The sequence below is a fragment of the Acanthopagrus latus genome, chromosome 7 (assembly GCF_904848185.1).
Source record: "Acanthopagrus latus isolate v.2019 chromosome 7, fAcaLat1.1, whole genome shotgun sequence".
NCBI classification, from domain to species: domain Eukaryota; kingdom Metazoa; phylum Chordata; class Actinopteri; order Spariformes; family Sparidae; genus Acanthopagrus; species Acanthopagrus latus.
This window is the reverse complement of record NC_051045.1, coordinates 1,123,789-1,151,788: the sequence shown is the minus strand read 5'-3', so window position 1 is coordinate 1,151,788 and position 28,000 is coordinate 1,123,789. Positions and strand designations below refer to the sequence as shown.

The 28,000-nt window shown below is 46.5% G+C and overlaps 2 protein-coding genes across 12 annotated transcripts in view; both read left to right on the top strand.

Annotated features, from left to right (window-relative positions):
• Window positions 1-28,000, top strand: part of LOC119022489 (putative C-type lectin domain family 20 member A) — an 826,153-nt gene that overhangs the window by 566,219 nt on the left and 231,934 nt on the right. The window lies entirely within an intron of this gene.
• Window positions 1-28,000, top strand: part of LOC119022460 (extracellular sulfatase Sulf-2-like) — a 102,718-nt gene that overhangs the window by 9,527 nt on the left and 65,191 nt on the right. For 6 of the 10 annotated variants that reach the window (XM_037103382.1, XM_037103381.1, XM_037103379.1 and 3 more), the window contains exon 2: window positions 19,625-19,780. The exons of 2 other annotated variants lie outside the window; for them this stretch is intronic. In XM_037103382.1, coding sequence (XP_036959277.1) covers window positions 19,759-19,780 — 22 coding nt within the window. In that variant the 5' untranslated portion in view covers window positions 19,625-19,758. Of the gene's footprint in view, window positions 1-19,624; window positions 19,781-28,000 lie in introns of those variants that run through there. 2 more of the 10 variants (XM_037103388.1, XM_037103383.1) reach the window with 1 other exon arrangement.

Here is a 28,000-nt window from a genome sequence, read left to right as displayed (position 1 = left end):
TTACATTCAGAGCAGTTATCAGTCGCTTTAGTCCAAAGTGACTCTCAGTAATTCATTCATTCACTGATGGCGGTGGCTGCCGTGCAAACTGCAGACCAGCAAATCAGGAGCAGTTTGGGGTTCAGTATCTTCGACATGCGGACGAGGGGAATCGAACCAGCGACCTTCACATAATAAGACGCTGGCTGTTCGCCTGAGGCACAGCCTCATATATCAGTGTTATTCTTTTATTATCGATATCGAGTTCGACCTCACAGTAAAAACAATGAATCCAGCGTACTTTGAAAAAGAAAAGGACGCTTGTCCACAGAGAGGCGCCTTGATGTCGTCTGTGAGAACTGAACAAACACCGTCGGAAACCAGCTTCTCTTCCTGCAGGGATCCAGACTCAGCTCTGAGAGACCGGCCTCCAGGGTCACAGGTCAGAAGTCAACAGAGCGTTAGACTGTCGCAGAGAGTCGATATAAAATCTCAATTTACAGCCGATCTCCCAGTCGCTCCTGTGTGATGTATTGAGAAAAACAAAGCGCGGCTAATTATCTGAAGAAGAAGACTGAGTGGGCGTCGCCTCGTGTGACGGACGGCGTTCTGACCTCCATCATTAAAAGACGGAGAGCTGTTAACAGTGACGGAGGCTTCACGCTCGGATATATCTGCATGTGTGTGTCTGTGAGACTAATTGGGACAAGACTAATAAAATCTGCACACACACACACACACACACACACACACACACACACTGGGGCCTCCGTCTTTTTGTGTCTTCAGCTGGTAGACGAGACAAAATCTACAAGTCTTTGTATAATCCTGAACCGCATCAATGACTATTGGTGTCAGAGCAAACACACACACACACACATACGGGCTGGTGTGTGTGTGTGTGTGTGTGAGAAAGAGCCTGAGATTGGTGTCATGATTTGTATGGTTGTTTTTCAGGCGGATTGTAGCCATGCATCACTATTTAGAGCAAAGAGAGAAGGTGTGTGTGTGTGTGTGTGTGTGTGTGTGTGTGTGTGTGTGTGTGTGTGTGTGTGTGGTGGTCTAGACCTTTTAGACAGTAAACAACTCATTCATTATTCAAATCGAGCTCTCTCTCTCTCTCTCTCTCTCTCTGTGTGCTCGCCCTTCTCCTCCTCATCACTTGTTTATCAGCTCTGTAGTTGTCAAAACTCTCGAGAGCAGCAGATAAATCCGGCTGCGTCGTAACTTATTGATCATCTGAAAAGGTCACCCAGGAAGCGCGATGCGTGCTCATGAAACACTTCCTGCCTCTGTGAGTGGCGTCTTTGTTCTCTCAGACCATCGGACTCTGAAGTGTTTCCTCCTCTGGCTCGGGCTCCGGCGGGTCCTTGTGTTCTGCACAGACTGAGTCACTTCACAGTAAATTGGATTTCCTGAACTCTCATTAGTTTTTGTTGTAATTGAGTTTGCAGATGAGATGTGTTTTCTCTCTTTTCTTCATCATCTGATTCAGTTCAGTTTATTTTCAGGCCAGTTCTTTTACGACGGCACTTTAGAGATCGGAGTGGTTTCCTACATTTGTCTGAACGCTAACAGAGACCCCAAGAAACAGCTTTTATTTTGAAGGATGTGGGTGTGAAAGTATTTTATTTTGGTGGCTCGGTGTGGCCTGGCGTTCCAGACTTGGAGGCAACACGAGGACTAGATTTGTTTGAAAGGTCGTTGTTACTTGTAATTATTATCTCAGCAGCGTTAGAATAACTATAATTCTGTTGAACTGATTCCGTCATCGAGTGACTGAGTCCAAACAAAGGTTACGTAGAGTCAAAGAAAGATTTCAGACTTCAACAAACAGCAGCAGCCTCCTCAGATCTGTCCAGAGTAATCAGATTACATGTGGTGCTGCTCAGCTGTTTGTGTCCTCGCTGAAGTGTCGTGTCTGCTTTTATCTTAGGACGCAAATTATTGATCCTGCTTTTGATTTCGATGATCGAATTTAGAAGTAAAATCAATGATGACATGTCCAGGTTCTGTTGATCCAGATAATCTCCACAGATGAACTCCACTCTGTGATGTGTGAAGCTACATTAACTGTGTAGCAGTAAGAAGCTAATGTTAGGCTACAAACAGACGACATCACGGTCACATGACTGAAACGTCTCCACCACTAAGAGTCTTACTGCACAATTACTATCCAGGTTTTCTATAAACTGATCAGTGTCCAAGTTGTAAAGTCAGAGTTAGAACAGTGTGGAACTAAAGTGGCCTGTAAAGACGGACTAGTGAGTAGATGAGTCTCCGTGTTGCTGTGAGGACGTTTAATGTCCCCGACAACCTCTGTAGTCTCATTCAGACACTTGTTAGCAACCGCTAACTGTTGTTAGCACATGAAGAGCTTCAGGATTAAACTGTGGGACATTAATGATGAATGAAACATGTGAATATGTTCAGCATGTGGTGACACACAGCTTATTACACACATTTAAACTGGAGACACATTCAGACTCTGAGACGATGGGACAGGATGTGCTAACATGCTAACATGCTAACTGATTTCTGGGTAGTTAGCTCAGTAAGCTTTGCAGTTAGCGGTTTGAACTGGGAGCTCGGGGAGTGAAAGCTAAAACTGATGGCTCAACTTATTCTCACACTGTGGACAGTTTCAGTTAATGTTTCTACTAAATGTCTGACATGGAGCTGCTGTAGTGGACGCATGCTGAAATACAGCTTGTTTTATCTTTCTTTACATGAAGTCTTAATCCACGATGGGCGAGTTGTCTTCACTCTGTTTGTCTTTCACCACCTTCAGTACACACAGAATGAATACAGGACCAAAAACACATTCTTCTTCTTCTTCTTCTTCTTCTTCTTCTTCTTCTTCTCTCTCTTTCTGTCTGTCTGTCTCTTTCTGTCTCTCTCTCTCTCTCAACATTTCTCATTTGGACTAATTAGTCTTATTAGCCGCTGTTGAAAAGAGCTGTTAATCCTCTTAAAACTGAACTGGGACACATAAAGGCGGCGAGGGGCTCGATGGCAGCCTGCAGGAGACCAGACCTCGCTCTCTCGCTCCGCCTCGCTCTCCATTGAGTCATCAGCGAGGTCTTTGCGTCGTCATGGTGACCCGGCCTGTCAGCCCACCAATCGCAGCATTGTTTCCCGCGCGGTGATTGACGGGACGTGATGGTTTCTCGTGGCAACAGGTTGTCAGAGTGGGGGATGATGTGTTTCGAGGGGGTTGATGTGTTGCTGGTATTGTTTTTTTTTTTTCCCAACATGCAGCGTTTTGTTGTCGACCCTTTTGACTTGTGACCAGGGCAAGAAAGTGCTAATCTGTTCCCTGCAGGCACGTCACACACGATTCAACACGTTCTCATGGTCATTAACTCCAGTTTGTCCCGCGGGAGGAAATAATGCTAATAATCAATGGTCAAAGCAAACTGAAGCTCACGTCATACTAATAGAATTAAAGTTAAAGGTAGAATCAGTAGGATTTGTCCCAGCTGTTCCTGAACGCACCACAAAGACAGTTGATTGTTGAGTCTCATTCCCAGGACGTCAAATAGACACATGTTGGGTTGGTAAAGCGTCCCGAGCAGCAACAAAGAGAGAAAATCAGAAACTCTCTGCAGATACGAGACACTAACACGCCTTTTCTCCACATTCCAGCCTCCCTCTCTGTCTGTTTACGGCTTCTTACGGCTTTTACGTCTTTCTCGCTGCGTCTGATTGGTCCACATCAGTCTGCTGATGTTGGGAAATAACAAGAATCAAACTAAAGTAACGAGGCTGTTGTGAAGCTGTGAGGAGGAGAAAGTTCAGGTGTAGAGAGGAGAAGTCACACAGAGACTCAGAGTAAATACAGATACATGAAACATGAACTGGAGGAGAGTAACTGAGTATTTGTACTTACTGCTCATCAGAGATTACTGAAGTAAATAAATCACCACGTGTTGAACATCAAGACTTTTCCTGTCTCGGCTCTTTAAAGTTTTTCTCTTGCTTCTGTAATCAGCCTGCATGATGACATGATTGATTGATTGATTGATTGGAGTTGAAGTCGATCAAGTTTGCTGCTTTTCTCTGCAAACTGAATATTTTGTGTGTCTGTGTGACAAAAGAATCAGTCTGAGCTGTTAATCAGCAGCAGAAGGTCTGAGGAGAACAGATCTGTTCCTCACAGTCTGTTGTTTTATCCACATTGATTTTTTTTCTTTCCATCTGTAGTGTGTCAACAGTGTGATGCGTTCAGGGTCAGATGGAAGTCTCTGGTGCCGACCCGAACAAAACACAACAGATGGATTTGGATAAATATTGATTTTCTCCTCAGAGCTCCTCATCCTCACCCCCGTTCAATAGAGATGTAACTGTGTGTGTGTGTGTGTGTGTGTGTGTGTGTGTGTGTGTGTGTGTGTGTGTGTGTGTGTGTGTGTGTGTTTACAGTAGATTAAGTTGCTACCAGCTGATTGTTTCCTGTGTATTAATCTCATGTTTACGGGTCAGGCGGTGCAGGCAGGACTGTGGCGCTGCAGAACATTTCATGCGAGCTGACAGCCGGGTTAGTTCTGGACGACACAGAAATATGGAGCGAAGAACGAGTTTTTATTCAACATTATTTTGGGGATTTACAGACGAAGCGTGGAGAAGCTACAGGAGACGGTAACAGAAGTCCATTCTCTCACAGTGAGTCAACAAAACTACAATATTTACTCATCTTTAGCCAAATAATGCAGTCAGACTTTAAATAAATCTGTTTGAAGCAGCTGTAGAAGAACAGTGTGTGTGTGTGTGTGTGTGTGTGTGTGTGTGTGTGTGTGTGTGTGTGTGTGTATTCAGGTGTGTTGTGGTGGAACATGCCGATCACACAGATTTGATCTAACCTGGTTAGTCTCACTGAGATCACAGATATCTTTCACGAGGGAGACTCGGTCAGCACAGACTGACAAGAGAAGACGAGTTAAGTTTAGAAGAGAAGATGATCTGAAGTCTGAAGTTTGGACCGAGAAGTGAAAGAACTCAACAACTCTTCACTTTAAACACTGTCTGCTTTAAAATCCAGGAGGTGCTGATGGGCAGAACGTGTTTCTGTCAGACAAAACTCAGACAGAAACACTGTACACGTGTTATATGAGGTTGATCTAAATAATCACGCTCAGAGAGGAACACGCTGACTGATGTTAAGATGCTTCTTAAAAAGCAAATGTTGTTGCTGAGCAGGACTGAAGGAGTGCAGTGATGTTCAGACTTGGATGATTGTAGATAAGATTGATTATTAATACCAATTTAGTGATCATGATTGAAACATCAGCATTGTGACGCACTAACACAGATCCTGGTTCTGATCGTTATGAAGACGTTTACGTGGACTACAGAGCAGGACGTGTTGTTAACGAGCCTCGTTACCTGACGTGTCCCGTCACACCTGCACGACACTGTTGACTTTTGACTTTGTGTTTCTGCTGTAGTTCAGTTTCTCTGTGGTTAAATGGTTTGGGTGTTTGAGTGTACAGAGGTGTCGAGCTGACGTGATGGACAGACGTGCTGAGCTTCAGACCGTCTGCTCTCCGTCACTCTGTGTCTGACGAACATTCACAACATGTTTTTCCTTCCTTCAAATGAATCCCGTGAACTAAAAGTTTGGATTCGGAGGAGAACCTGAGCTGCACTGTGCATCACCCTGAAGTCCCTCCTGTTCACATCATGAAGCAGGACCAGCTGCTCCCGGCTTTTGATCAGACAACCTGGATCTGATGACGCCCACAGAGCTGCTCGCTTTATGCAGATGCAGCGCTAACAGGACTGAGAGAGGCAGAATTTAAAGCCCATTAACATTCATGGAAACGCTGCCCGCCGCTCCCACGCACACTCCCTCTGACATCAAACCTGTCTCCTCTCAGAGACGCTCAGGGGGAAGACACTGTCCTCAGGATGTTAATTACCCACAGTGCATTTCATCTGACGGTGAGTCATGCTGTTAATTTATTTCTCCTGGTGTGTTGTTACTCCTGCAGCGGCCTGCAGTCTTTGATATCACACAGATAAAACAGGTTAATTGGTGGATGTACAGTTTCTTAATTTCACACCTGCCTGCGTCTGCAGCGACGCTTCTTCTTCTTCTGCTGCTGCTGCTGATGGAAGTGATGATGGAGCTGATGTGTGCTGAGTGGTTTCTGTTGGCTTTATATCTCAGAGTTGTTCCCAGATGAGCCCGACAGACACACAAACAAACATTCATGTGTTCTACTTGATGGTGTGATGTCCAAATATCTGACATTTAGTGAAGAGAAGGTGGAAAATCCCGCTGAGTGGATCAGTTCTGCCTTTTGTTCTCATCACGGCCTCCATCAGCAGCTGTGGATGTCAGATCAGTTTGTAGAGCTGTAGAACAGTTCTGGTTCTGGTCCTGTTACTGGCTGCTCCGGTCCTGTCTGTAAGAAGTGCTCATCTTTGAGTTTCATTCGCAGCTCCTCAAGCAAGTTCTGGGTTTCCCAACTTCCCGACCCAAACTGATGATTTGGGGTCCCAAAGCTTCAGTTTTTGACGAGTTGGAGACTCAAAAATCAGTTTGCTTACAAGTAGTGATTTTTTAAGATGGAGTACCACGTCCCAACCGCCACGTGATGGACTGAAGCCCCTGTGAAGAGCACCAACTAGTGACCCAAACAGTGTAATTACATGGTCACGTGACGCGCCGCAGCCCAAAAACACATTGTGAAGGAAGCATCTGTGAATCGATGGATGGATTTCTTCCATGACTCGCTTCACTGACAGAGTTTGAGTCAACCGGTCCACTAAAATGTGGAAAGTGTAGAAGAGCAGCAGTTCTATACTGACGTTTCGGCTCGCGCTGCCTCAGCTATACAAGTTTCCTTAAAGCAGCGATACTGTCGCTACAAGTGAGCTTTGCTAGCAGAACCAGTGGGAGCGTTTCCAACCACTGCCACAGCAGCTGTGGGTCACCAGGAGGAGGAGGAGGGTTTGGGCAGCAGAACTCGAGCCGGGTGAGCGGGCCACAACAGGGAAGAGACCAAAGAGGACGTTGACAGAGAGATGAGGAAAAGAAACAGGGACCAGAGAAGAAGAAGCCTCAGACCGGCTCTAAGGTGTCAGCAGACAGACGCTGAGCTGGACTTGTTGCTGCTGAGTTGTGTTGTTGCAGGTGTAGCTGGTCACATCCAGGTGTTTTTGTCTCAGGTAACGTCAGAATGTTCACGCTGACTTCAGGAGGGAAGTTTTCAAGACGTCACATCGTTATAACCTGTCGAGATTTGTTCCTAGATGGAGTGTGAGGTTACATTTCATCTGACAGTTGTGTCTCTCTTCTCTTCATCGTCTTCATCAGCAGCTTCCACAGTTACTCCACCACATATAGTGACTGTGTCAGCAGCAGCAGCAGCCTCGCCTTTAATTTAAAGGCAGACTGAAGATCACAGAGAACTTGAGGTTTATAGGGAACAAATTCAGACGGTGTCATTTTTCTGCCGCAGAGATGCTGTGACATCAGTTAGAACAGAGAAGGATTTATTTGACCTGTTTGGACAGTCTTCATAGTTTTATCTGAGGGCAGGCTCAGTACAGTCTGATTCTAAGTATTTCTAACATCTCAGATAGTTGCAAAATATTATTTTCACACCTGGTTGTTAGAAAATAAAAGGATTAAACAGTTTTCCCTGCAGTGTGCAGCCGCCTCCTAAAAAATAAGATATACTCAAACATTTTCACCTGTTTAAGAGTGAAAACAAACATTTAAAAAGTTTTGAGTTTTTTGAATTATCACATGCGTACCAGAGCCGGAATAGTAACCCTGGTCCTGCAGGTGGGGGACTGGGATGGAAGGGTTGGTTGGTGGGAAACCAGCAGAGCCTGGACTGGATCCAGCAGAGACTGGACTGGATCCAGCAGAGACTGGACTGGATCCAGCAGAGACTGGACTGGATCCAGCAGAGACTGGACTGGATCCAGACGTGGGTCTGAGCCCGTCCTGAATCCGTCTGTAAACAGGCAGCGCTTTGACTTCATCACTGGGTGTGTTTGCTGATTGTCCTGCACTAACCTGCTGTTTTAACTCCCAAAGTCAATTTAGTTTGGCAAAAAAAAGAAAAGAGAAGGAATCTGGTGCCCAACCCTCGACGAGGTGGGCGGTTCCAGTCGGTTGGCGTCCCGTCCTGTTCGCCTCTCACACGTTTCTCACAGCAGACGTTTTGACGGTTACATTCCATTCAGGCGGCCGTGCCAGAATGCTGCTTTTGTGCTTTTCTTGGCATAACGAGCTGCAGTTTCTGGTGACAGTCAGGTAGCTGCTGGATGGATTTGCGCTCTGGTTGACGTGAAACACCACCTGAGTGATGAATCCATAACAGCTCGCATCAACTCTGTCGCCTAGAAATCATGTTTGTACTCATCTGCTCTCTGGGGAGGATTGAAACAGGAGAGCAGCTGTGGGATCATATTCAGACAGAAACATCAGGTTTAAGGTTCTGTCTCCAGATTGAAGTCACTCAGGAATGCAGATGTGCGATCTTTCTATGATACTTCTCACACCTGTCCAGCTGGCGGCACCGTGTTTCGTTTTCAGCCCCGTCGTGCAGAATCAGCTGCAGTGAACTGAGAAGGTTTTGGACCTGGACAACATGTAGATGTTCTGTTCTGATCTGTACACGTGACATCTGCTGCCTGTCTGTCCGTCCTCTGAGCTTCTTCATGAGCTTTCTTCCATCTTTGTTTCTCCCCGTGTTAAAAGTTTTTCCTCACTCGATCGAGGGTCTGAGGACGGAGGACGTCGCTGTAAAGATGGTGAAGCCCTCTGAGGCGATGTGGTTGAGATTGTGGGTGATATAAATACAATCGCATGTGTACAACATCGAAGTCCGTCTGATTAAAAGTTCCCTCGAATGTTCCTCTGCGGCGTGGGTCGGATAATTAGAACCCAGAAGAATAACGCCACAGCTCGTCCTCTGTTCGGGTTTGTCTTATTTCACCGTGTCAGACGTCCAACAACAGGTTCCCCAGCAGAGTGAACGCTGACTCATGATGTGTCACCGTCACATGCAGCTCGCAGCACTTTGTTATCTCTGGACACTTTCCACAGAGAGAAACTGTGTTGACATTTTCCCTTCAGAGACGCGTAAACAGCGTAAAAATGCAGATTTGGAGCCAGTTGGAGGCGTTTGTGTCCATGTTTGCTGCACTGAAGTGTGTCCGTGTGTGTCTGCCGTTGTGTTGTTACGTGTCAGTGTGGCTGTTGTTGGTATGTTGCTGTGCATAGCGAGTGTGTGTCTGAGTCAGAGGTATTGATTAAAGTGCAAGCTTGCTGGCTGCGGTTATTAATATTTGAAGCCGACTTCTAATGGAGGCCTTTGAAGCCGAACGGTTTGAAGTGCTCTGACACGAAGCTAAAGCTCAGTCAGGACCAGAAAACACTTAAAACCCCCGTCTGAGAATTTCACCCAAATATATTCTCATATAAATGCATCTGGCCAGTAAATAAAAAGATGGAGAGGTTCACAGAAACTCTGGAGCAAAACAACCCTGAACACAATCACGTCAAACTGCACGACGCCGTCTAACAAATCTGTTACAATCTCTGAACTCTGAAACATGTCAGATCCAATCACAGCGCTGCAATTTAAACACGTCTCCTTTGCCAATCATATCGCCTCAGCGGGCTTTACATCATCCGCCGTCCACACAGCCTGGAGTCCAGCCCGTCTCAGCAGAGAAGAACCGCACATGTGACTGGAAGTCACGTGTACACAACAGAACCGACAGCATCAGAGAGGCGACCTGGAGGACGCGAACAGAATCAGATCACAGAGATTCATGAGAAAACACAGATACATGCAGCTAAAAAAACAGAAAATAACATTGAAATAAATGATATTGATCATATGACATTTAAGACCACGAGACCTGCAGAACTAATTCACATCAGCGTCAGTTGGACTTTGTGTTTGGTGCTGGCTGCATGTTGGTCAGTGTTCACTTCTGCCTCTGCACAGACGTCCTTCAACAGAACCAGAGAGACGGACCGCCTAACCCTAACCCGAACCAGGAAAAATATCAGCCGATCGTGTTGTTGCATCGACAGGAAGGTGAAGTTTAGATTCATGACAGGTTCAACAGATTTGTCTCGGCTGTAGACGAACTTCTAATAACCAGGAAGAAGAGTGACGTCATTAAGTCTTCAAACCCAGATTATGTTCAAGTTTACAGATGGAAATTCTGTTGATCATCACAGAGCTCCTCCTCCGACACTGGATCCACGTCTCAGCGTCCTGGATGCAGCGTGTCTCTGGTCTCGGCGCTCAGCGTCGTTTTGACCACATTCCTCACATGACTGTCAGTCACTGCACACAGAGCTCAGAACCTGTGGTCCAGTTTATATGCAGTCAGAACACACACAGACACAGACAGATGAAGTGTGTGTGTGTGTGTGTGTTACATTATTCACACAGACTTTTGTCTGTGTTTCTGTCTGTTCAGAGCTTTAATTGTTCAACCTTTGATCCTCTCTCTCCTCCATCCACTATTGATAAGGCTGGTCCCTGAGGGGGCCATTACTGCTGACTCTGAGGAGTGTGTGTGTGTGTGTGTGTGTGTGTGTGTGTGTGTGTGTGTGTGTGTGTGTGTGTGTGATGCCCCCTCCTGCTGTGTTGGTCCATTCCAGCCTCTTCAGGTTCTGGCTTTAGAAGAAAAAAACCTTCATCTATTATTGAGTGAGTGGAACAGCAGTGTGGACGGACAGACAGGCAGGTGAGCACACAGGTGGACAGACAGGCAGGCAGGCAGGTAGATGGATGGTGTGTTTGTGTTCGGGGGCAGATGAGGTGATGGTGGCGTCCATGTTGCTGATGTGTGTGGTGTTCGCTGGTTGTTTGGTTTGCAGAGGGTGTGGTTGATCTCCAGATTCAACATTAAAGACGCGCCGCACGCTGAATAAAATCCTTGTTTCACCAAAACCAAACCGTCGCTCAGTTCAGAATGACGTCTGCGCTCACACGCCCACATCGTGATGAAGTGATCAAATAAAAACTGCCACACAAAGCTTCCAGTGAAATGCTCCGGTCGGGATTTTATGTGTTTATTTTGGGAATAATCCAAGTAAATGATTCTCCAGCGCTGCAGTGGAATCACACAGTTCCACAGTGTGGGGTAGGGCCGGGCCGGGTCTTCATATTCTTAGATTTGTACTTTATCTCGTGTGTGAACATTCCTGTCAGGTAGATTAACATCAGGAATAGTGGAGACATCGACTCTCGATCACAAACTACTTCATGATCGTCATCAGACTGCGTCTTCTGTTTTCTGTCTTCATCCAGAGACACCTGGTGACAGAAACGACAGCAAATCACGACTTTAAAGCTTCCTGTGGTCTGTAATATATCCAGTGACGTCACATTTAAATCATCACGTCATGCAGTTGAGGCAGAGTAGTTCCAGAGGAGAGGGCTGTCGGCCGGCAACACGAAGTACCAAAAATTACCACGTATTTCTTTTTTTTAAGTGTAAATTATGTGTAGCTGTCGATGCTGCCTGCTGCTTCTGCAGCTGACAGTCAAATGTTGTTACATTCAGCATTTATGTTGAATTTTAAGTCCAAAGGTTCGTTTAGTTTTCTCACTGATGTTTCTGCTCGCTGAGGAAACAGACGCAGCGTCACGTCTGATCCATCAAGAAAATCTTCAGAGAAATAATTCAACATAGGAGGAAATATCTGTCTCTCCTCCATGTTACTGAGATGTGCCTGTTAGTCAAGAACTGGAGTGGTTAGCTTAGCTTAGCATAAACACTGGAGGCAGGGGGAAACTGTTAGCCAGGCCCATTTTCATAGCAGATATTCTTTCCTCCAGGTACATTTTCTCCTGGTGTGTGTGTGTGTGTGTGTGTGTGTGTGTGTGTGTGTGTGTGTGTGTGTGTGTGTGTGTGTGTGTCAAATATGTTTGGCGAAGCCACAGAGTCTACGCTGGCGTCGGGTCCTGACAGGTGTGCTTTGGCTCACGCACACAGGCACATAGCTTCACACACACACACACACACACACACACACACACACACACACACACACACACACACACACATGGGGTAAGGTGTGTGTGGGACTCAGGTGAGTCAGCAGATACAGATTTAGGTTTCAGGGAGTGTTGAGAACCTGGAATTAACACGCCCACCCTCACTGACACACACACACACACACACACACACACACACACACACACACACACACACACACACACACACCCTGTTACCTGTGGAGACCTGTTGCAGGCTCTCAGGCTCTCTTGCTCCACACGGAGATCAATTTAAAACCACATGACGGATTATCTGATATTTGTTTGTAATTATTATTAATTGATTGTTTCAGTAAATCAGTTACATCAGTGGAGTTTGTCAGAATGAGACATGATAGCTGAGAATAAATCTGTGGCTCCGTCTGGCTGCCGTCACGTCCCTGCTCTCGGTCCAGATGTGGGTCATTATGTCGTTAGTGTCTCTGAACTCTGCACCTGTAACGAGCGGCTGTGAGACCACAGAGAGGGAAACACACCGGAGCTCCTATTAACGTTCTACTTTTAGACGGGAACAAACACAGATTTATGAGCTAGCAGCTTTGTTTTGTAGCTTCCTACTCTGTTTGGGAGAAGAAATGGATGTGGCACTGACACCTGTGTGACACCTGTTGTCCTTATAAACAGAGAAATCCAAGAGTCCTCTGTCTTCACACTGACCTCCGTCCAGACTGGGACACCACATCCTGTCTTGTCGTTGTAGAAGAAGACGACTAAGGGAGCATAAATGAAAATACTTAAATAACAGCAGCTTCATATTGTCGTACGTTTGTTGTTTCCAGGTGTCATGTTTGATGATTGATTTTTTATGCTGAACACCTGAAGGAATGTTTATGTATCTGCATGACAGAAGACAGTTTGAGTTCAGGAACATGTCTGCCACTGACACACACACACACACACACACACACACACACACACACACACACACACACACACACACACACACACACACACACTCACACACACTTTTTTATTTTGATGTTAGACAATAAATTAAACTTTCATTTAATCATTTTTACGCCAACAAAACCTCCCAGAAATGTCTAAATGAAAGTTTCCTTTGTCAGATGAAAAAGCTTCATGTTCCCACTTTAGTTTTGCTTCTTCAGTTTAATCTCCAGCAGTTCAGCAGCTTGACTGACGCTCATGTTTTATATTGTATTATAGTGAATCGTTCGACCACACGGTAAACTGGAGTCTACAGGATATCATGTTAAAGCACATTAATATTTCTGCAGAGCACAGACACGTCTAAGGCTGACATTTGCACCAAACATGGCGTTTTAATAGACCTTGACATCAGCAGGTGGAGGAGTTATTACTGCCAACAAGGCTGCAGACGAAAAACGGCTGACTTTCACAGCAAGTCTGACCGTCTTCATACGTGATGTTTTCTAACACTAACTAGAGCGTTTGACGAGACAGAAATAGAAAAGTCAACCTAAACAAACGTAAAGTTGCAACATGAAGAAACATCTTATCATTTATCCTGCTGCTGGGTTGGAGAACCTGGACCCGGCACTTTGTATGGAACCAAGAATTTGGGTTTGAATCGAGAATGGAAGCTGAAACCCAGAATTGGATTGAATGGGGAGATTTTCTCTGATACCCAAAACATAAAGACAGGAACGCTGTGTGAGATCACCGGTTCACAGGGAAGTTTGTGGAAACTTCAATCCTGTTTTCAGTTTTCACCCCAAACCCGTCGCATTGGAGCGCCCTCGTCCCCCAGGACAGACTTACAGGTGTAGTAGAAACCCTTGAAGTCGTCATTACTCATCGATCATGTTCATGTAAAAAGAACCGATAGAACATTTTCAATATGCCGTCTGTTAATACTAACTTACAGGCTAACATTAGCGACCCATGCTACAGCAACTTCACTGGTGGAAATTAAATTTCAGGTGTCTGCACCATCAAAGGGGAAAATTTAACACTGAAATACATCAAACTGCAGAACTGTCATGCTCCAAAAACAATGTAACGTTAGCTAGTTAGCTAGTTAGCTAGTTAGCTACAGGATAGTGATTGTAGTTCTAAACAACCCCCCCGGTCCCCACGAGGATCAGGACCTCTTGACGCTGACACTGACGATGGAGGCTCAGGTCTGAGTGAAGGGACCGCGGGCCGGATCTGAACTAGATTAGTTTTATGTGGGAAAATTTGATGAAGCATCATTTTCGTTAAAGCCCCGGACAGACTTCATGTCCTTCACGGCTACTGTGCACTCGTTTAAAGGACGACGCTCCCGTCAGCCGTGACGGAGGTGAAGTTTGAGGTCGACACAGCTGAACTCTGGGAACACGTTAAAGACTCGGTGCTGCTGGAGGGAGACGGGAAGTGTGAAGCGAGTCGGAGCAGAGGGATGTTTTCCACTCATGCGTGTCTAAACTGGTCCATTAGCGCCGGCCTAATGTTCAGATTGAGTCACACAGTCAACAGTTTCCTGAAGCCTCATTACACACACACACACACACACACACACACACTCTCTCTGATCCTCTGATAAAAAGGTCAGATATTGGACAGTTTGATGGAGGCTTATTACACCCAGACTCAACTGCAGAAGGAGATCAAACCGCCGATATACTGCCACACACACACACACACACACACACACACACACACACACACACACACACACACTGTCAGTGTACTGCTACATGCAAACACACACTAATGCAGTTTTTACACAAGCACCGAGTCAAACTGAGCCGCACCGATTTGGTTTAACATCAGCAGCTTTACTGCGCCGTGTTGAGCCGAGCCACAACCAGGATGGACCTGATCCGGAGTAGAACCAGCACCAGCCCCGCCTCCAAGTGGGCTGCAGGGACATCTTGGACCGCAACAAACACCGTTTCCTCCTCAGATCGGTACTCAACTCATGCAGGAAACCTGAGAGAAAGAGGATTTTAAAGTCGGTGTTCAGCTCTCTGCTGAAAACGCAACATTTCCTGTGATGCTGCTTCATAATAAAAGCTTTGATCCAACAACAGAACGAGGGGCCACTTGTCGTCGCAGCTCTCCTCGCTGCTGAACAGAAATACATTTGTCCCTCCTTGAATTTTTGACCTGGCCATCAGATTAAAGCGACGTCTCGTCCTGCATCCCGTCTCTGACGAATATTTACACCTCGGTCGATTGTTTTTTAGTCTGTAACGCTGCTTTTGTCTGCAGGCGGGTTCAGCGGGGTCACCTTGTTGGCGGTTGTTTCCAGACGTCCCTGCAGCATCTCTGACAGATGGATAATCCATAATCCCGCATGTGTGAAGCTGCTGTTGGGGTTAAATCCTCGCAGGTCACATTTCCAGGGTCAGGAGTCGACAGGATGCATCTTAGTTACACAACTGAAAACACATCAACAACACTTCAAACTGACAGGTGGTGTTATCGCAGCCCTCCGCCACATCATCACCCACCCACACAACACTCGTCTCCCCGTCACCTCCTCCCGTCCTCTCTGCCGCTCTCTTATGAAACACAGTCCAACCTGCAGGTTTTCACTTCACGGTCCGTGAATATTCAGCTGTTGGCTTTAATTTCTTTTTTGGAAGATGATTGAATGATTATAATCTTCAGTTGTCGGGATGATACGTTATAAATAAATAAAACAAAAAGATTTTAAATGTAAAGATAAAGGGTAGCAGTAAAGTGAAACTCAATTTCTATTTTTACCTCAAGATTGTACAGACTTCTAGATTAAACTGAACATTTGTCGACTGTCGGGTAAAGTCTATGTGTGGGAAACACTGGGCAACAACCAACAACCGCGTTTAAGTCGGACTGTAACTGTTTGAGTCGACATGGAGAATAAATTGACCTGCCGGCCTGCCTGCATTATGAAATGACAGATGACTGAGTGCCTTGATTGGAAAAGTTAGAATATTGAGTAAAGCGTATGTGTGGGAAACACTGCAAAACAGTTCTGGAGTTTCACAGGAAAGTAGAGTTGTTGTTCTGACCCAAAGTCTGTGTTTGTTCCTTTGTTGCTGGGAGAAGCCAAAGTTTCCACTGAAGTGGATGATGAAGTTAATCTGCTCAAAGCTAAAAGTGTTGGTAGGAGTCTCACCTGAAGTTGGAGTCGTCGATTGCTCAGGTGCAAAGTGAATTCCCTTCAGCACGCCTCCACAGGCCATCAGCCAATCAATCAGTCAATCAATATTTGTATAACGTCATCTCATGACACTTTCCAAATTAGGTCCAAAACAAAGTCTTTGATTAATTAATTTGCAGAGACCCAAAACTTCACCATCAGCAGCACTTTTAATAAAAAAAACAACAACTGCCTTTTAAGAGGAACAAACCTCGAGCAGAACCGGACTCAGTGGTGGACGTGATGCTGAACCACCCAGGCTGTCTTCAACAGAGACGTGGTTCTGGTCAGAGAATCTGACTGAACTTTGTTTCCCTTCATTCATGTTTAGTTGAACACCGCTCTGGAACTGCGTCCAGTTTGTTTACGTCTGGCGAGTGATGGAGCTCGACGAGGGCCAGATTCAAGCTGACTGCGTGTCAACGCATCTTTCTTTCATTGCCATGATCAAATCGAACAGTTGTGCCGTCAGGACTCGTCTCAGCGCTGCTCTGTCACGAGCATTCAAAGATTTTTGTCTCTCATCTAAGAAACTGACAATCATGTGGTGACGTGAACGATCCACCACGTTCCAGCAGAATCAAGGCGCTCGTTCTCATCTCCAGCATCCTGCAGCCGGCTGCAATCTGAAGATTTGTCAGGTCGTAATCCAGATCAGATGTCAGATGTCTAAATCAGATCAGGTGAACTCCTCTGTGTCGCTGGCTGCAGGAGCTCCGTGTGAACAAACAGATAATAAGACGAACACAGAGTCGTCCTGCAGACGGATCCAGGAGCTGGAATACAGATGCATCTCACTGAACTCCAGATGTTGTGTGACTGCTGTTTTGCTCCCAGGTAAACGACTGACGCAGGATTAAGATCAGCTGGATTAATTCTGGAAACATCAGACACAATTTATAACAACAACCACATCAACACAGAACCTGAACCAGATGTGCCGGGTCCTCACTGAAAATACACTTCAGCTCCGTCAGTCCATGAAAACAGGACAAGATGACTGCCGCTGGTGTGTGTGTGTGTGTGTGTGTGTGTGTGTGTGTGTGTGAGAGAGACAGAGGCTGCATCTGGTTTCTGTCAGGAGACATTAGGAGACACACTCACCCTTCTTCTGTCACAGCAACAAAAGAGTGTAGAGGAGGAGGAGGAGGAGGATGTTGTGAAGGATTCGATTGTGTGTCTGAGAGGACGACCGGAGGAGGCTGTCTGCTCTTCCTCACAGCAAAAAAAGACACTTAAAGGACCAATCTGGTGTTTTTTCTGTGGCTACAATCCGGTCCTGTTATCACTAACCTTCACTGCATGTTGTGTGTTTCAGCCAGCAGAAGTAGTCGTGATCTGCGTGGAGTTGTGTTGACTGTCTGCTCCTCGGGGAGGTCGGAGGAGATAATAACAGCAGCTGTGTCACTTTTTTAAGTTCTCGTGATTAAGCGTAGTTTCCTGTAAGAACATGCAGCTCGGGACGGACCTGTCGCAGATTCTGATTGGTGTTAAAATGTATTTATAGCGCTGAATGTGAGTGACGTCCCAGCTAGCATCCGCTAACACAGAGTCTGAGAAGATGGAGGCTGGTTTGACGGCAGGGAATACAGTGTCCTGCTGGGTTCTTGGCTCTTGGGGCCGCGGGCCGACTGCTGGCTGCGTGACTTACTTTAGCAACAAAGCTGCTGGTATCTGTGCACACGGACCCGGTCCAGAACCTGTCGGTGGTCACTGGGAAGATGCTGGTTAGTTGGAGTCAGCAGTTTAGTAAAGCTGTCTGTCCAGAGTTGAGCCGGAGCAGCTGGAGAACAGAACATGGTTGTTAGTTGAGACCCTGGGAACCCGACATGCGGACGTGTGTCGGTGGTGCCGGGGGGACAGTTTTCTGGGCCGGGTGACCCAGTTGGAGGCTGCTGTCATAGAGACAGAAGGAAACAGTGGTGACTACAGCGGTGAGCTAATGAGCAGCTCTGCAGGGACACGGGTCATCACCATGTGGCAGGTTGGTAGACGTCGCCCAACCAGCCCGTCATCAGAAAATACAATCCAGTTTCACCCAAATCAGGCAACAAAATATAAAGTTCTGTTTCAGAGACACTTTGGGTTCAGTCGATTTCCAGTTGTATGTTGAAACTTCCCGTCTTTGTCTGCTCTCCTGCCCTGTTTTGTTTTTGTCCTGCTACACTTTTTGTTTCTGTCTTTAGTTTTTTTCTCCATGAACTTTCCTCTGCTGGACTTTGTTACTTGGATTTAAATCTTTAAAAGCTTACTTGTGGTTCTTTTACCTTCCTGAGTGCCCCCGAGAGCAGGATGAGTTAAAAAAGATCATTTTCCTTTAGATAACAAACTTTTCACTTTTTTATTGAGGTGACGAATGTGATAAAATCACTTAGATATGCAGTTTGACATGATGGGAGCTCTGATAACAGTAAATGAGTGTGTGTGTGTGTGTGTGTGTACATCAGTGAAGCTTCATTATGTTTATTATGGAGGTGAACATGTGACATCACATCATAACATTGTTACACAGAAGGATTTTGTCTTAATCACCTCCGACGTCTCAACAATCCAACATCCTGTCTGGAGGTTCAGACCTACATTTCTCCACAACGCCGCCGCAAAGATGGATCCTGATTTCATAACAATTCATCCGGCAGTCTTTTAAAGTCTGTGACCAGCAGACGGCCTCTAACGAGCCGCCCTGCTGTTGTGACGACAGCAAAACAGGATAGAAGAAGAAGAAGAGGCGAGGCAGAGAAGAGTTTCATTGTCTGTCCTCCAGCCTGTAATCACACTGGAATCCGCCTAATGGGAAACAGTGAAGTGTTTGTGTGTGTGGACATTAAAGTTAATAGAAGGCACATTACTGACATCAAGTCATGAAATTCCAGAAGGAGGAAAGAAACCAGGAGATAAAAGAGGAAGAGGACACGTAGACGAGGAGACGGAGACGATATCAGAGAGCGAGTGAGGAGGTGACGGAGGAGAGAGGTGACCTCTGAGTATTGATCAGAGCATCCAGGTCATCAATAACCTGATAGAGATCTGATAGGAGGCTGTCTGGACACACACACACACACACACACACACACACACACACACACACACACACACTTCCTCCCTCGTCTTCTCTCGCTGGTTCTTCCTCCTCGGTGTTTGAGCCAAGATGGAGTCTCGAGAACGTTTCACGTCTGAATATAATCCCGTCTGGTGTCGAGCGCAGACTCAGCTCAGTTCTGCACTTCTGTGTGAATATGAATCCATCAGTGACGTCCTCAGCTGATCCGGACCTCCAGGCCCGGAGGTTTTTGTTGTGGATTGATTTCTCTGATACGACGACAGCGAGAGAGTTACGCAGTGTGTAAAGATGAATTGACTTTACCCACATTACTGATCGTGTTCATAGGTAAAGTTTTAACAACACGTCCGATGATGAGACGTGACTGTGTGGAGACTCACGTGGATCCACTCGGCTCCATCAGACCACATTTTCTCTTCTGCTTTGTCTCGTCTTTATTAGATCAGAGGAGGAACTGTTCTGGAGGCAGCGTCTGTTTTTAGCTGGCCGTCACTTTCCCCTGATTCCACCTGATCAGCAGCAGCTCGTGTCAGCTGACGACTGAAGTTAATTCTGTGAGTGACGTGTTGCTGTTGATGCTCCGGGAAGAAACTGAAGGTTAGAAACTAATCCAAACCACCAGTCAGTGCAGAGGTCTCTGAATCCTCTCTCTCATTAGCACTGATGATAATTCTGACACTCAGACCTGTCGGCTCCAAACCACACACGCACACACACACACACACACACACGCACACGGAGGTGTGATGATATAGAGCAACATGACAGGCAAAACATAATTAGACTGTAATAGAATGGATCTGTGGTTTAGGCTGACATGAGAGAGTGTGTGTGTGTGTGTGTGCGTGCGTGCACTGGATTGACGATACACACACACACACACACACACACACACACACACATCTTTGAAGTCAATTAGAGAGAATAGATTAGTGGTTCGGCTGTCTCAGGTATTAACAGACAGTTGAGGTCCTGTGTGTGTGTGTGTGTGTGTGTGTGTGTGTGTGTGTGTGTGTTTCATTTCCTGATCTGTTTATTTTCATTTTAATTGGACAGTTACAGTAACGAGGACTGAACCTCCTCCTCCAACTTTACTGATGCACAAAACCACTTCTTCAGTCAGCAGAACTCGCGTTAAAGCAGCCGCAGACGTCTTCTCACCTCCAGCGAGCAGCCGAGCTGTTAGGATCGATCGAGAAACTCTGATCTCAGAGCCGGTTGATCGTTCGGCAGGTTTGAAGCGTCTCTGGTCTCGGTGCTTCTCCGTGTTCTGGTTGTGATGACAGACGAGCTTCCGTTGTGCCGTGATGTTCCGCCTGCTGTCAGACTTCATATCACAGAGAGTGAGAGCTTCATATGGAACCAGTCTGAACATGGACGCTGTCATCACACTGTGGCTGAGACTCTGTTCAGGGTCTGGATCCTCTGAAGGACTCGGCCTCTGTGGTCTGTGAAGGCGAGTCCTTCAGAGACCTTGTTAACCTGCTCAGCTGCTGTTAAATGTGACGGTCTCGCATTTCCTTGTTACATCACCAGATGTTTTACTCTTATGTCACGATTTCTGCCGCCCAAGCCCGTGAAAGTGACGATCTACGCCACGTGATGTCGCCATTTTCTCTCTTTCTTTCTTCTTTTTCGGGCACGCAAAGAATCTTGGGACATGTGAGGCCACAGGGATCATCTGGAGGAGCCTTCAGACTGGGACGGTCTTCGTGGAGCGTTGTGATGTAATTGGTCTTCAGATGCTCCTCTGAAGGATGCAGACCTGAACTGAGACAGTCTGTGACATCAGCTTTCACTTCTGAGTGAGACGTCAAAGGTCCAATTTGTAAGAAAGCTGACTGACCTACATTTGAGATTGTAGGTCGGGTTGGCTGCCGTCCCAGAGTGTCAGTATCTGATGAGACTTGATGAGCTTATCAAAGCAAGAGAGTCGATTATCGATTAATAATGACGACATAGAGAATAAAAGTCTGTAAGCTGGCTGTCGCCTCTGTAACATCATCACCGCTGATCAGCTCGAACAATAATAAATCATAAAACATCTTTACAAGGACTTTAATTTGTTTGGTTCACAGTTTCAGTTGTCACATGTAGAAAAGCTGCAGGATGTCTGAAAGAACTTCGATGCAGATGAAGTTCTGGAGTTTCTGGGAAAGTTCACAGACCAGGAACTGTTTGTTTGGAGGGCAAATAGTTTCCCAGCGTAAGAGTCCTGTTGTAATCCAATTATCTTAATTCTGACTGTTCAGAGTATTTAATCAAATCATTTCCAACGTAAGAAGTCGCATTAACAGACGGATCCCTGCAGGAAAAACACATGATGGTCGTTTCCACAGCTGCTGGACGAAAATTCCCAAAATTACAATTTGATCCTTGTTATTGGAAACGATCCCGACTGAGCAAGTTTAGTGTTCCAGTAATCAAACGTCCCGGAGCTGAAGCTGAACCAGAACACAGCGTGGAGACGTGACGACTGAACCAGCAGCTCGTTACGGTCGACACCAACAGGCTCACATGTTCACCTCACGTCGTGTTGTCTGTTGTGTGTGTTGTTGTCTTTTATTGTTGTGTGTGTGTTGTTGTTGTGTGTCGTCATGTAAAAAAACCTGCAGAGTCTGAAAGTCTGAGCTGCTTTAAACTGCAGCGATGGACCGAGTGAGTGTTGAACTGAGAGCAGCTCAAATTATCTCTTATCTGCCCTGTGTGTGTGTGTGTGTGTGTGTGTGTGTGTGTGTGTGTGTGTGTGTGAGATGTAGTGGAGCGGAAGTAAAAGTAAATTGAGTAAATGTACTCGAGTATTGATACGGGTAGATTGGTGCTCAGAACTGCACAACAACCCAACAGGAACTCTGTGTGTGTGTGTGTGTGTGTGTGTTTGGTCGGTGTGTCCATCAGCTACAGATACGACCTGTCACTCAACAATGTCGCTGTGACAACACACCCCGCCATCGGAGGCGATGACAAGAATAGACGACTGAATCCAGGCGCAGGGTGATGGATGCTCCCTGTCAGCCCTCTGACCTCCTCGTGAGGAGGAGACGAGAGGGGAGACGCTGTGAGAGAGAATGTGAGGAGGAGGAGGAGGAGGAGGAGGAGGAGGGAGGAGGAGGAGGAGGGAGGAGGAGGAGGAGGAGGAGGAGGAGGAGGAGGAGGAGGAGGAGGAGGAGGAGGAGGAGGGAGGGAGGGAGGAGGAGCAGGAGGAGGAGGGAGGAGGGAGGAGGAGGAGGAGGGAGGGAGGGAGGGAGGAGGAGGAGGAGGAGCAGGAGGAGGAGCAGGAGGAGGAGCAGGAGGAGGAGGGAGGAGGAGGAGGACTTTCAGTTCTTTCAAACAGGTGGATGGAAACACAAAGAGACGGAGCGAGGAGGAAGTAAAGAAACAAATATGTAAGGGAGAAATCAGAGGATGAGTGTTTTCACCCTGGAGGTATTGATGAACTATTGGACTGTCCACACTGCTGTGTGTGTGTGTGTGTGTGTGTGTGTGTGAGAGCAGACGGTCCTGCTGTGGGCTAATTAAGCGCTCACTATGAATTTATTTAAACGTACGTTGGACCTCTCTGTTGCCATAGTTACTAACACACACACACACACACCCACACACACTGTACGCTGCTGTCGGCCTCCAGAGGACGGACGTGTCTGACCACACACACACACACACACACACACACACACACACACACACACACAGACACACACAGTTTCCTGTTTTAGCTACAGTAGCTGTACAGTCCGCAGCCTGTCAGCTGTTGCCTAGTAACAGCTGATCCGGAGCCAGATGAGAGGATGTTCCTCCTCTTTCTGTTTTTCAAGTTAAAGCTGCTGTTGGAAACTTTGGAGAGTTAAAGTTTGAGTCCACACACACACACACACACACACACACACACACACACACACTGGAGCTCATGAAAACTTTGGGACTGATGTTTTAATATTTTATGTTTGTGCTCGAGCGGCGGGCGGTTCACTGGTCTCATCACTGCTGCTGTGGCACATTCAGCTCCGCCTGTAACTGTTAGCGAGCTAACGCTAGCACAAAGCACTCAGCCCCTGAGCACAACAACATGCTGTGGCTAACGTTAGCACAAAGCACACAGCTGCAGGAGGAAGTGGCACACTGTAGCTCATTTTTTATTGGCTTTTATACATTGACCTATGTTTTTGAAATGGCTAGTTGAATGTCGCGAACTAGCAGCTAGAGGAGGTGTGATTCTGACCTGTAGTGTGTTTTCCTGCTTCACGGCTTCAGTCTTTAGCCTCACCGTCGTGTTACAATCAGTCGCTGTGTGACGGAGCAACATGGCTTCATGTATCAGGTGCAGCAGCCTCACGCAACACGTCAGTTAATTCAACCATCAGTTAATGTCTGAAATATGTGTGAACAGTGTGAATAACCGATAATAAAACACGTCCATATCAATCATCCATCCATCAGCTGCTGTTTAACCCTGCTGATGCTTTCTCTGCCTCTTTTGTAGAGTTAATGACCCTCTCCCCCTCGTTTCCCGTGTGTGAGTGTGTGTGTGTGTGTGTGTGTGTGTGTGTGTGTGTGTGTGTGTGTGTGTGTGTGTGTGTGTGTGTGTGTGTGTGTGTGTGTGTGTGTGTGGTCTGACTGATGGCCATTCTGTGTGTCGGGGCGTGACAGGGCCTCTAAAGAGAGGAGGCAGAGTGAAAAGAAAAAGAGCGAGTGAGCCAAGATGGATAGAGAGAGAGAGAGAGCATGCAAGGATTGTGTGTGTGTGTGTGTGTGTGTGTGTGTGTGTGTGTGTGTGTGTCGGGGGGGTTGTAGGAAGGGGTCAGTCTAATTTGCAGCTCATTGAGTAGAAACAAGCTTCCTCTGACGGACGGGTTGGGGGGTCGTCAGCGTGTGTGTGTGTGTGTGTGTGTGTGTGTGTGTGTGTGTGTGTGTGTGTGTGTGTGTGTGTGTGTGTGTGTGTGTGTGTGTGTGTGTGTGTGTGTGTGTGTGGACAGCAGCTGACCAGAGTCTTCACAGTTTCATCCTCACTGATAGAAACACGTCTGCGTATCACTTCCTCCAAATCTACATTAAAATGTCCAAAACAACACAAACATCCTTAAATCGCCACCAATCAGTATTTATCTCAAATAAATGATTTATTGTTCTTCAGCTCCGGTAAGACTTGTTGTGTTAAAACCTGTAGACTCTATCAGCTCCATCAGCTGACAGTATATGTATTAACCGTTATCGATCAGTGTCGGGGAAGCAGAAGTGTTCAGTTATGTTTCACACACCAGCTTCTTCAGGTCGAACTCCTTCAGACAGACGAAGAGAAACACAGTTGTGGATGTTGGGACTGATATGTCTGATATTGATTATTGATTATGTTGGAGGACCTACAGCACCGTGTCCCTCTGCAGAGACGCTGTCTCTTCTCATTCTGAGGTGACAAAAACACAAGGAATCTTATTTTCAGCTCATCAAACTCTGATGAAAACATCGTTATGAATCTTGTTTTCCATTCCTGACCTGATCGCCTCCCAAAGCCGGCGTCAGGACAGCAGAGTCACTCTCCATTTGTTCAGACTTCTCGACCCTGCGCAGCACGACTCCCTCCAGTAAATGTTTGCAGGTGTATGTTTGTATCGTCACACTCGTGCACTTAAAGAATCTTTGATAAACAGCAGCTGTGATCCTCAGATCAGACCTTGACAACCGTTTCTGTATTTCTTCTCACTCCATCGACGGTGACGTGTCGTGCTTTCTCTCTTGTGACAGACGTACTTATTGTCAGTCTCTGTGGACTAAAAGCTTCTGCTAAAGGCCGTGAATGTGAATGTGATCTGGACCTTTAGGTAACAGAAGGGTTCTCAGTGACGTCTCGCTGATCGCTGCCCCTTCAAACTTCTTCTGATTCCCATAGAAACAATCTGCGTGGAGACAAAGAGAAGCTTCAGATATTTATTCTCCTTAATGACTCATTACAGACTGAGAATAGAAAACATGCATATGGACGCCTGAGAAACAGAGAGAAGTGTGATTTACCGCAGCGAGTCGCTCCAACTGTCGCCTGAGGGATGAAGATGAAAAACCCTCGGGGGAGACAGGAAGTCGTTTTTAGGACTTTGTGTGTTTTGCATGTGACGATGATCCGTTTCACACGAGCAGAGAAAGAAACAAGCGTCTCAATGTGACTTAACGTGCAGCGTCCATGTTTGTTTTCTCCTTAATCGACTCTGATATTCAGTATCAGTACAGCAGGTCAAATATTTCACCTTGTTTAAAGGAAACTGTAAAGTTCTGTGTTGATTTACAGACAGAATATTTCCATTTTCTCCTCATCTGCATAAAAATCATTTCAGTCGGCCTCCTCTGAAGGACTCGGCCTCTGTGGTCTGTGAAGGCGAGTCCTTCAGAGACCTTGTTAACCTGGTCAGCTGTTGTTAAATGTGACGGTCGAGCCTTTGGAGCATTTCCTGGTTTTGTCACCAGATGTTTTACTCTTAGATCACGATTGATGAAGTGATGATCTACGCCACGCGATGTCGCCATTTTCTCTCTTTCTTTCTTCTTTTTCGGGTGTGCAAAGAATCTTGGGATATGTGAGGCCACGATGGATCGTAGCGGTGCGTCCTCCAGAAACATGGAGCAGAAGGAGCCTCTGGAGGAGCCTTCAGACTGGGACAGACTTCAGATGCTCCTCTGAAGGATGCAGACCTGAACTGAGACCCAGCAATGTGTTAATTTACCCGATGTTTATTAAAAAACTTCCTCTACAGAAAAGACGAGGCCGCTAATCAATCTGTGGAGACTTGGATGGACAAGCTGCTCCAGTTCTGAAGGTTTATGGTGAACTGCTCCTTTAATCAGGTCTCTATAAAGCTTCAGCTCGTCTTTCATGGCGTCCCTCCGTCTCTCCTGGGCTTCTCGCACCTTCGATCAAAGAACCAGAAGATTTTAATTGCTCGTCTGTCGTCAGGAGGCTGAGAATCAGACGTTTGAGTGAACTGACCCTTTAACTTGAACTCTGTGACTCTGTGTTCTGTCATCGTTTGTATCCAAAGTTCAGTCGGTGCCTGAAGGTCAGCTCATGATCTCATTGGTCCTCCAGGGCTGATGTCATCATGGTGTCGGGGCTCGCTGCCCAACGCCTTGTGACATCATTTCCTGTACAACCGCAGGAATTCTGGTCTCGAATGACAGAGAGTGCCTGCAGCCGTGTGTGTGTGTGTGTGCGTGTGTGCGTGTGTGTGTGTGTGTGTGTGCGTGTGTGTGTGTGCGCGCGTGTGCGTGTGTGTGTGCGTGTGTGCGTGTGTGTGTGTGCGTATGCGCGTGCGTGTGTGTGTGTGTGTGCAGGCTGCGGTCCACTATTAATCCTGTTCCCTCTGACAGTAAGTGTTGTTCAGGTTGAGAAATGAATTACCCTGCTGGGCGGGTAGCACACTCATTCATCACCATCTCACACACACACACACACACACACACACACACACACACACACACACACACACACACACACACACACACACACACACTCGGCGTTCAGATGTCTATCTGCAGTTTTTTCCTGTCATTGTTGCCGCAGCAGCAGCTGTTCTGCAGTGAGACGGCTGCTAACCGACACTTTTCATTCTGAGTGTCGAACATAAAACCCTCCGGATGAATCATCTCTGCTGGACCTTCACTTTTATGGATCTGAGACCCTGAAACTGACAATGAAACACAGCGGTGTGCGTCTTATTCTGAGACCAGCTCCGTCCTGCAGAGCGATGAACACTGCGGCTTTTGTTAAAAATATCTGTTAAATATTAATATTAGCTGCAGGACGGGAATATGACCCGTAGAACCGTCTGATCAGCTGACTGTCATGAACTCACTGATGATGATCAATGATCTCAAAACATTAAAGGAGCAGTTCACCCTGATTCTACCTTTAACTTTCATAGTCTTTGAATTCTATTAATATGACGTGAGCTTCAGTTAGCTTTGAGCACAAATGTCCTTCAGAGGGAGACTTTTTACTCTGATACTCTGAGTCCATGTCAGAGCCTGAACTCTGTTACTGGACTGGAGGAAACAAGCTGGATCAGAACTTTTACTTTGACACAAGAATCTAAAGTCTCCTGGAGGAGAGGACGTGTGGACTGTTGTCTCGTCTTCAGGCCACATCATGGTACACAATAGATTTCATTGTACGATCATTTAGTGCCCTGCTGATGGGAAATTGACATTATTGGTTATCGGCAGATAAAGACATCATAGCCGATAAATAGCAGCGATAATAAAAAGCCGAACTGCTTCAGTCGACTTCAGGAGTTACACTCGGTGTGTTTACAGCTGCTTTGTTAGCTACTAATAAACACAAAGAGCGGTGCGTCCAGAAAAGTGAAACATTTGAAGTGGAAATAAATCCTTTTTAATTCGCTCCTCGTCGAGTCGTCCAGCTGCAGGTCGGTGATGAAGTTCTGTTCTGACCGTGTTCTGGAGCTGCTGGAGGACGTCAGAGTTCAAAGTGTTTCTGCACGTTGATTAAAACCTTTTTCAACCCGACGTCTCAGACGGATCGCTGCGCATGCACCCGGCCTGATTTAAACCTTTTCACTCTGCAGATCCTTTAAGCTTAATTAACAGAGACCGTCAGCGCTGGTGCTGGTTCCTGTTGTCAGGACGTCTCCAGAATCTGCGGGCTGATAAACAACACAAAGCTCTGCCCGTGAGCCCGATTCAGGAGCTTTGTGAACTGAAGCCGACAGCGGTGGTTTTTACAGACTCTGCAGAGCGGTTAGAGCCCAGAGTGCCGACCCATTTGTCTCTTTGTCGATGGTATTGACAGCTCCGGGTCCCGCTGGGAGCCTA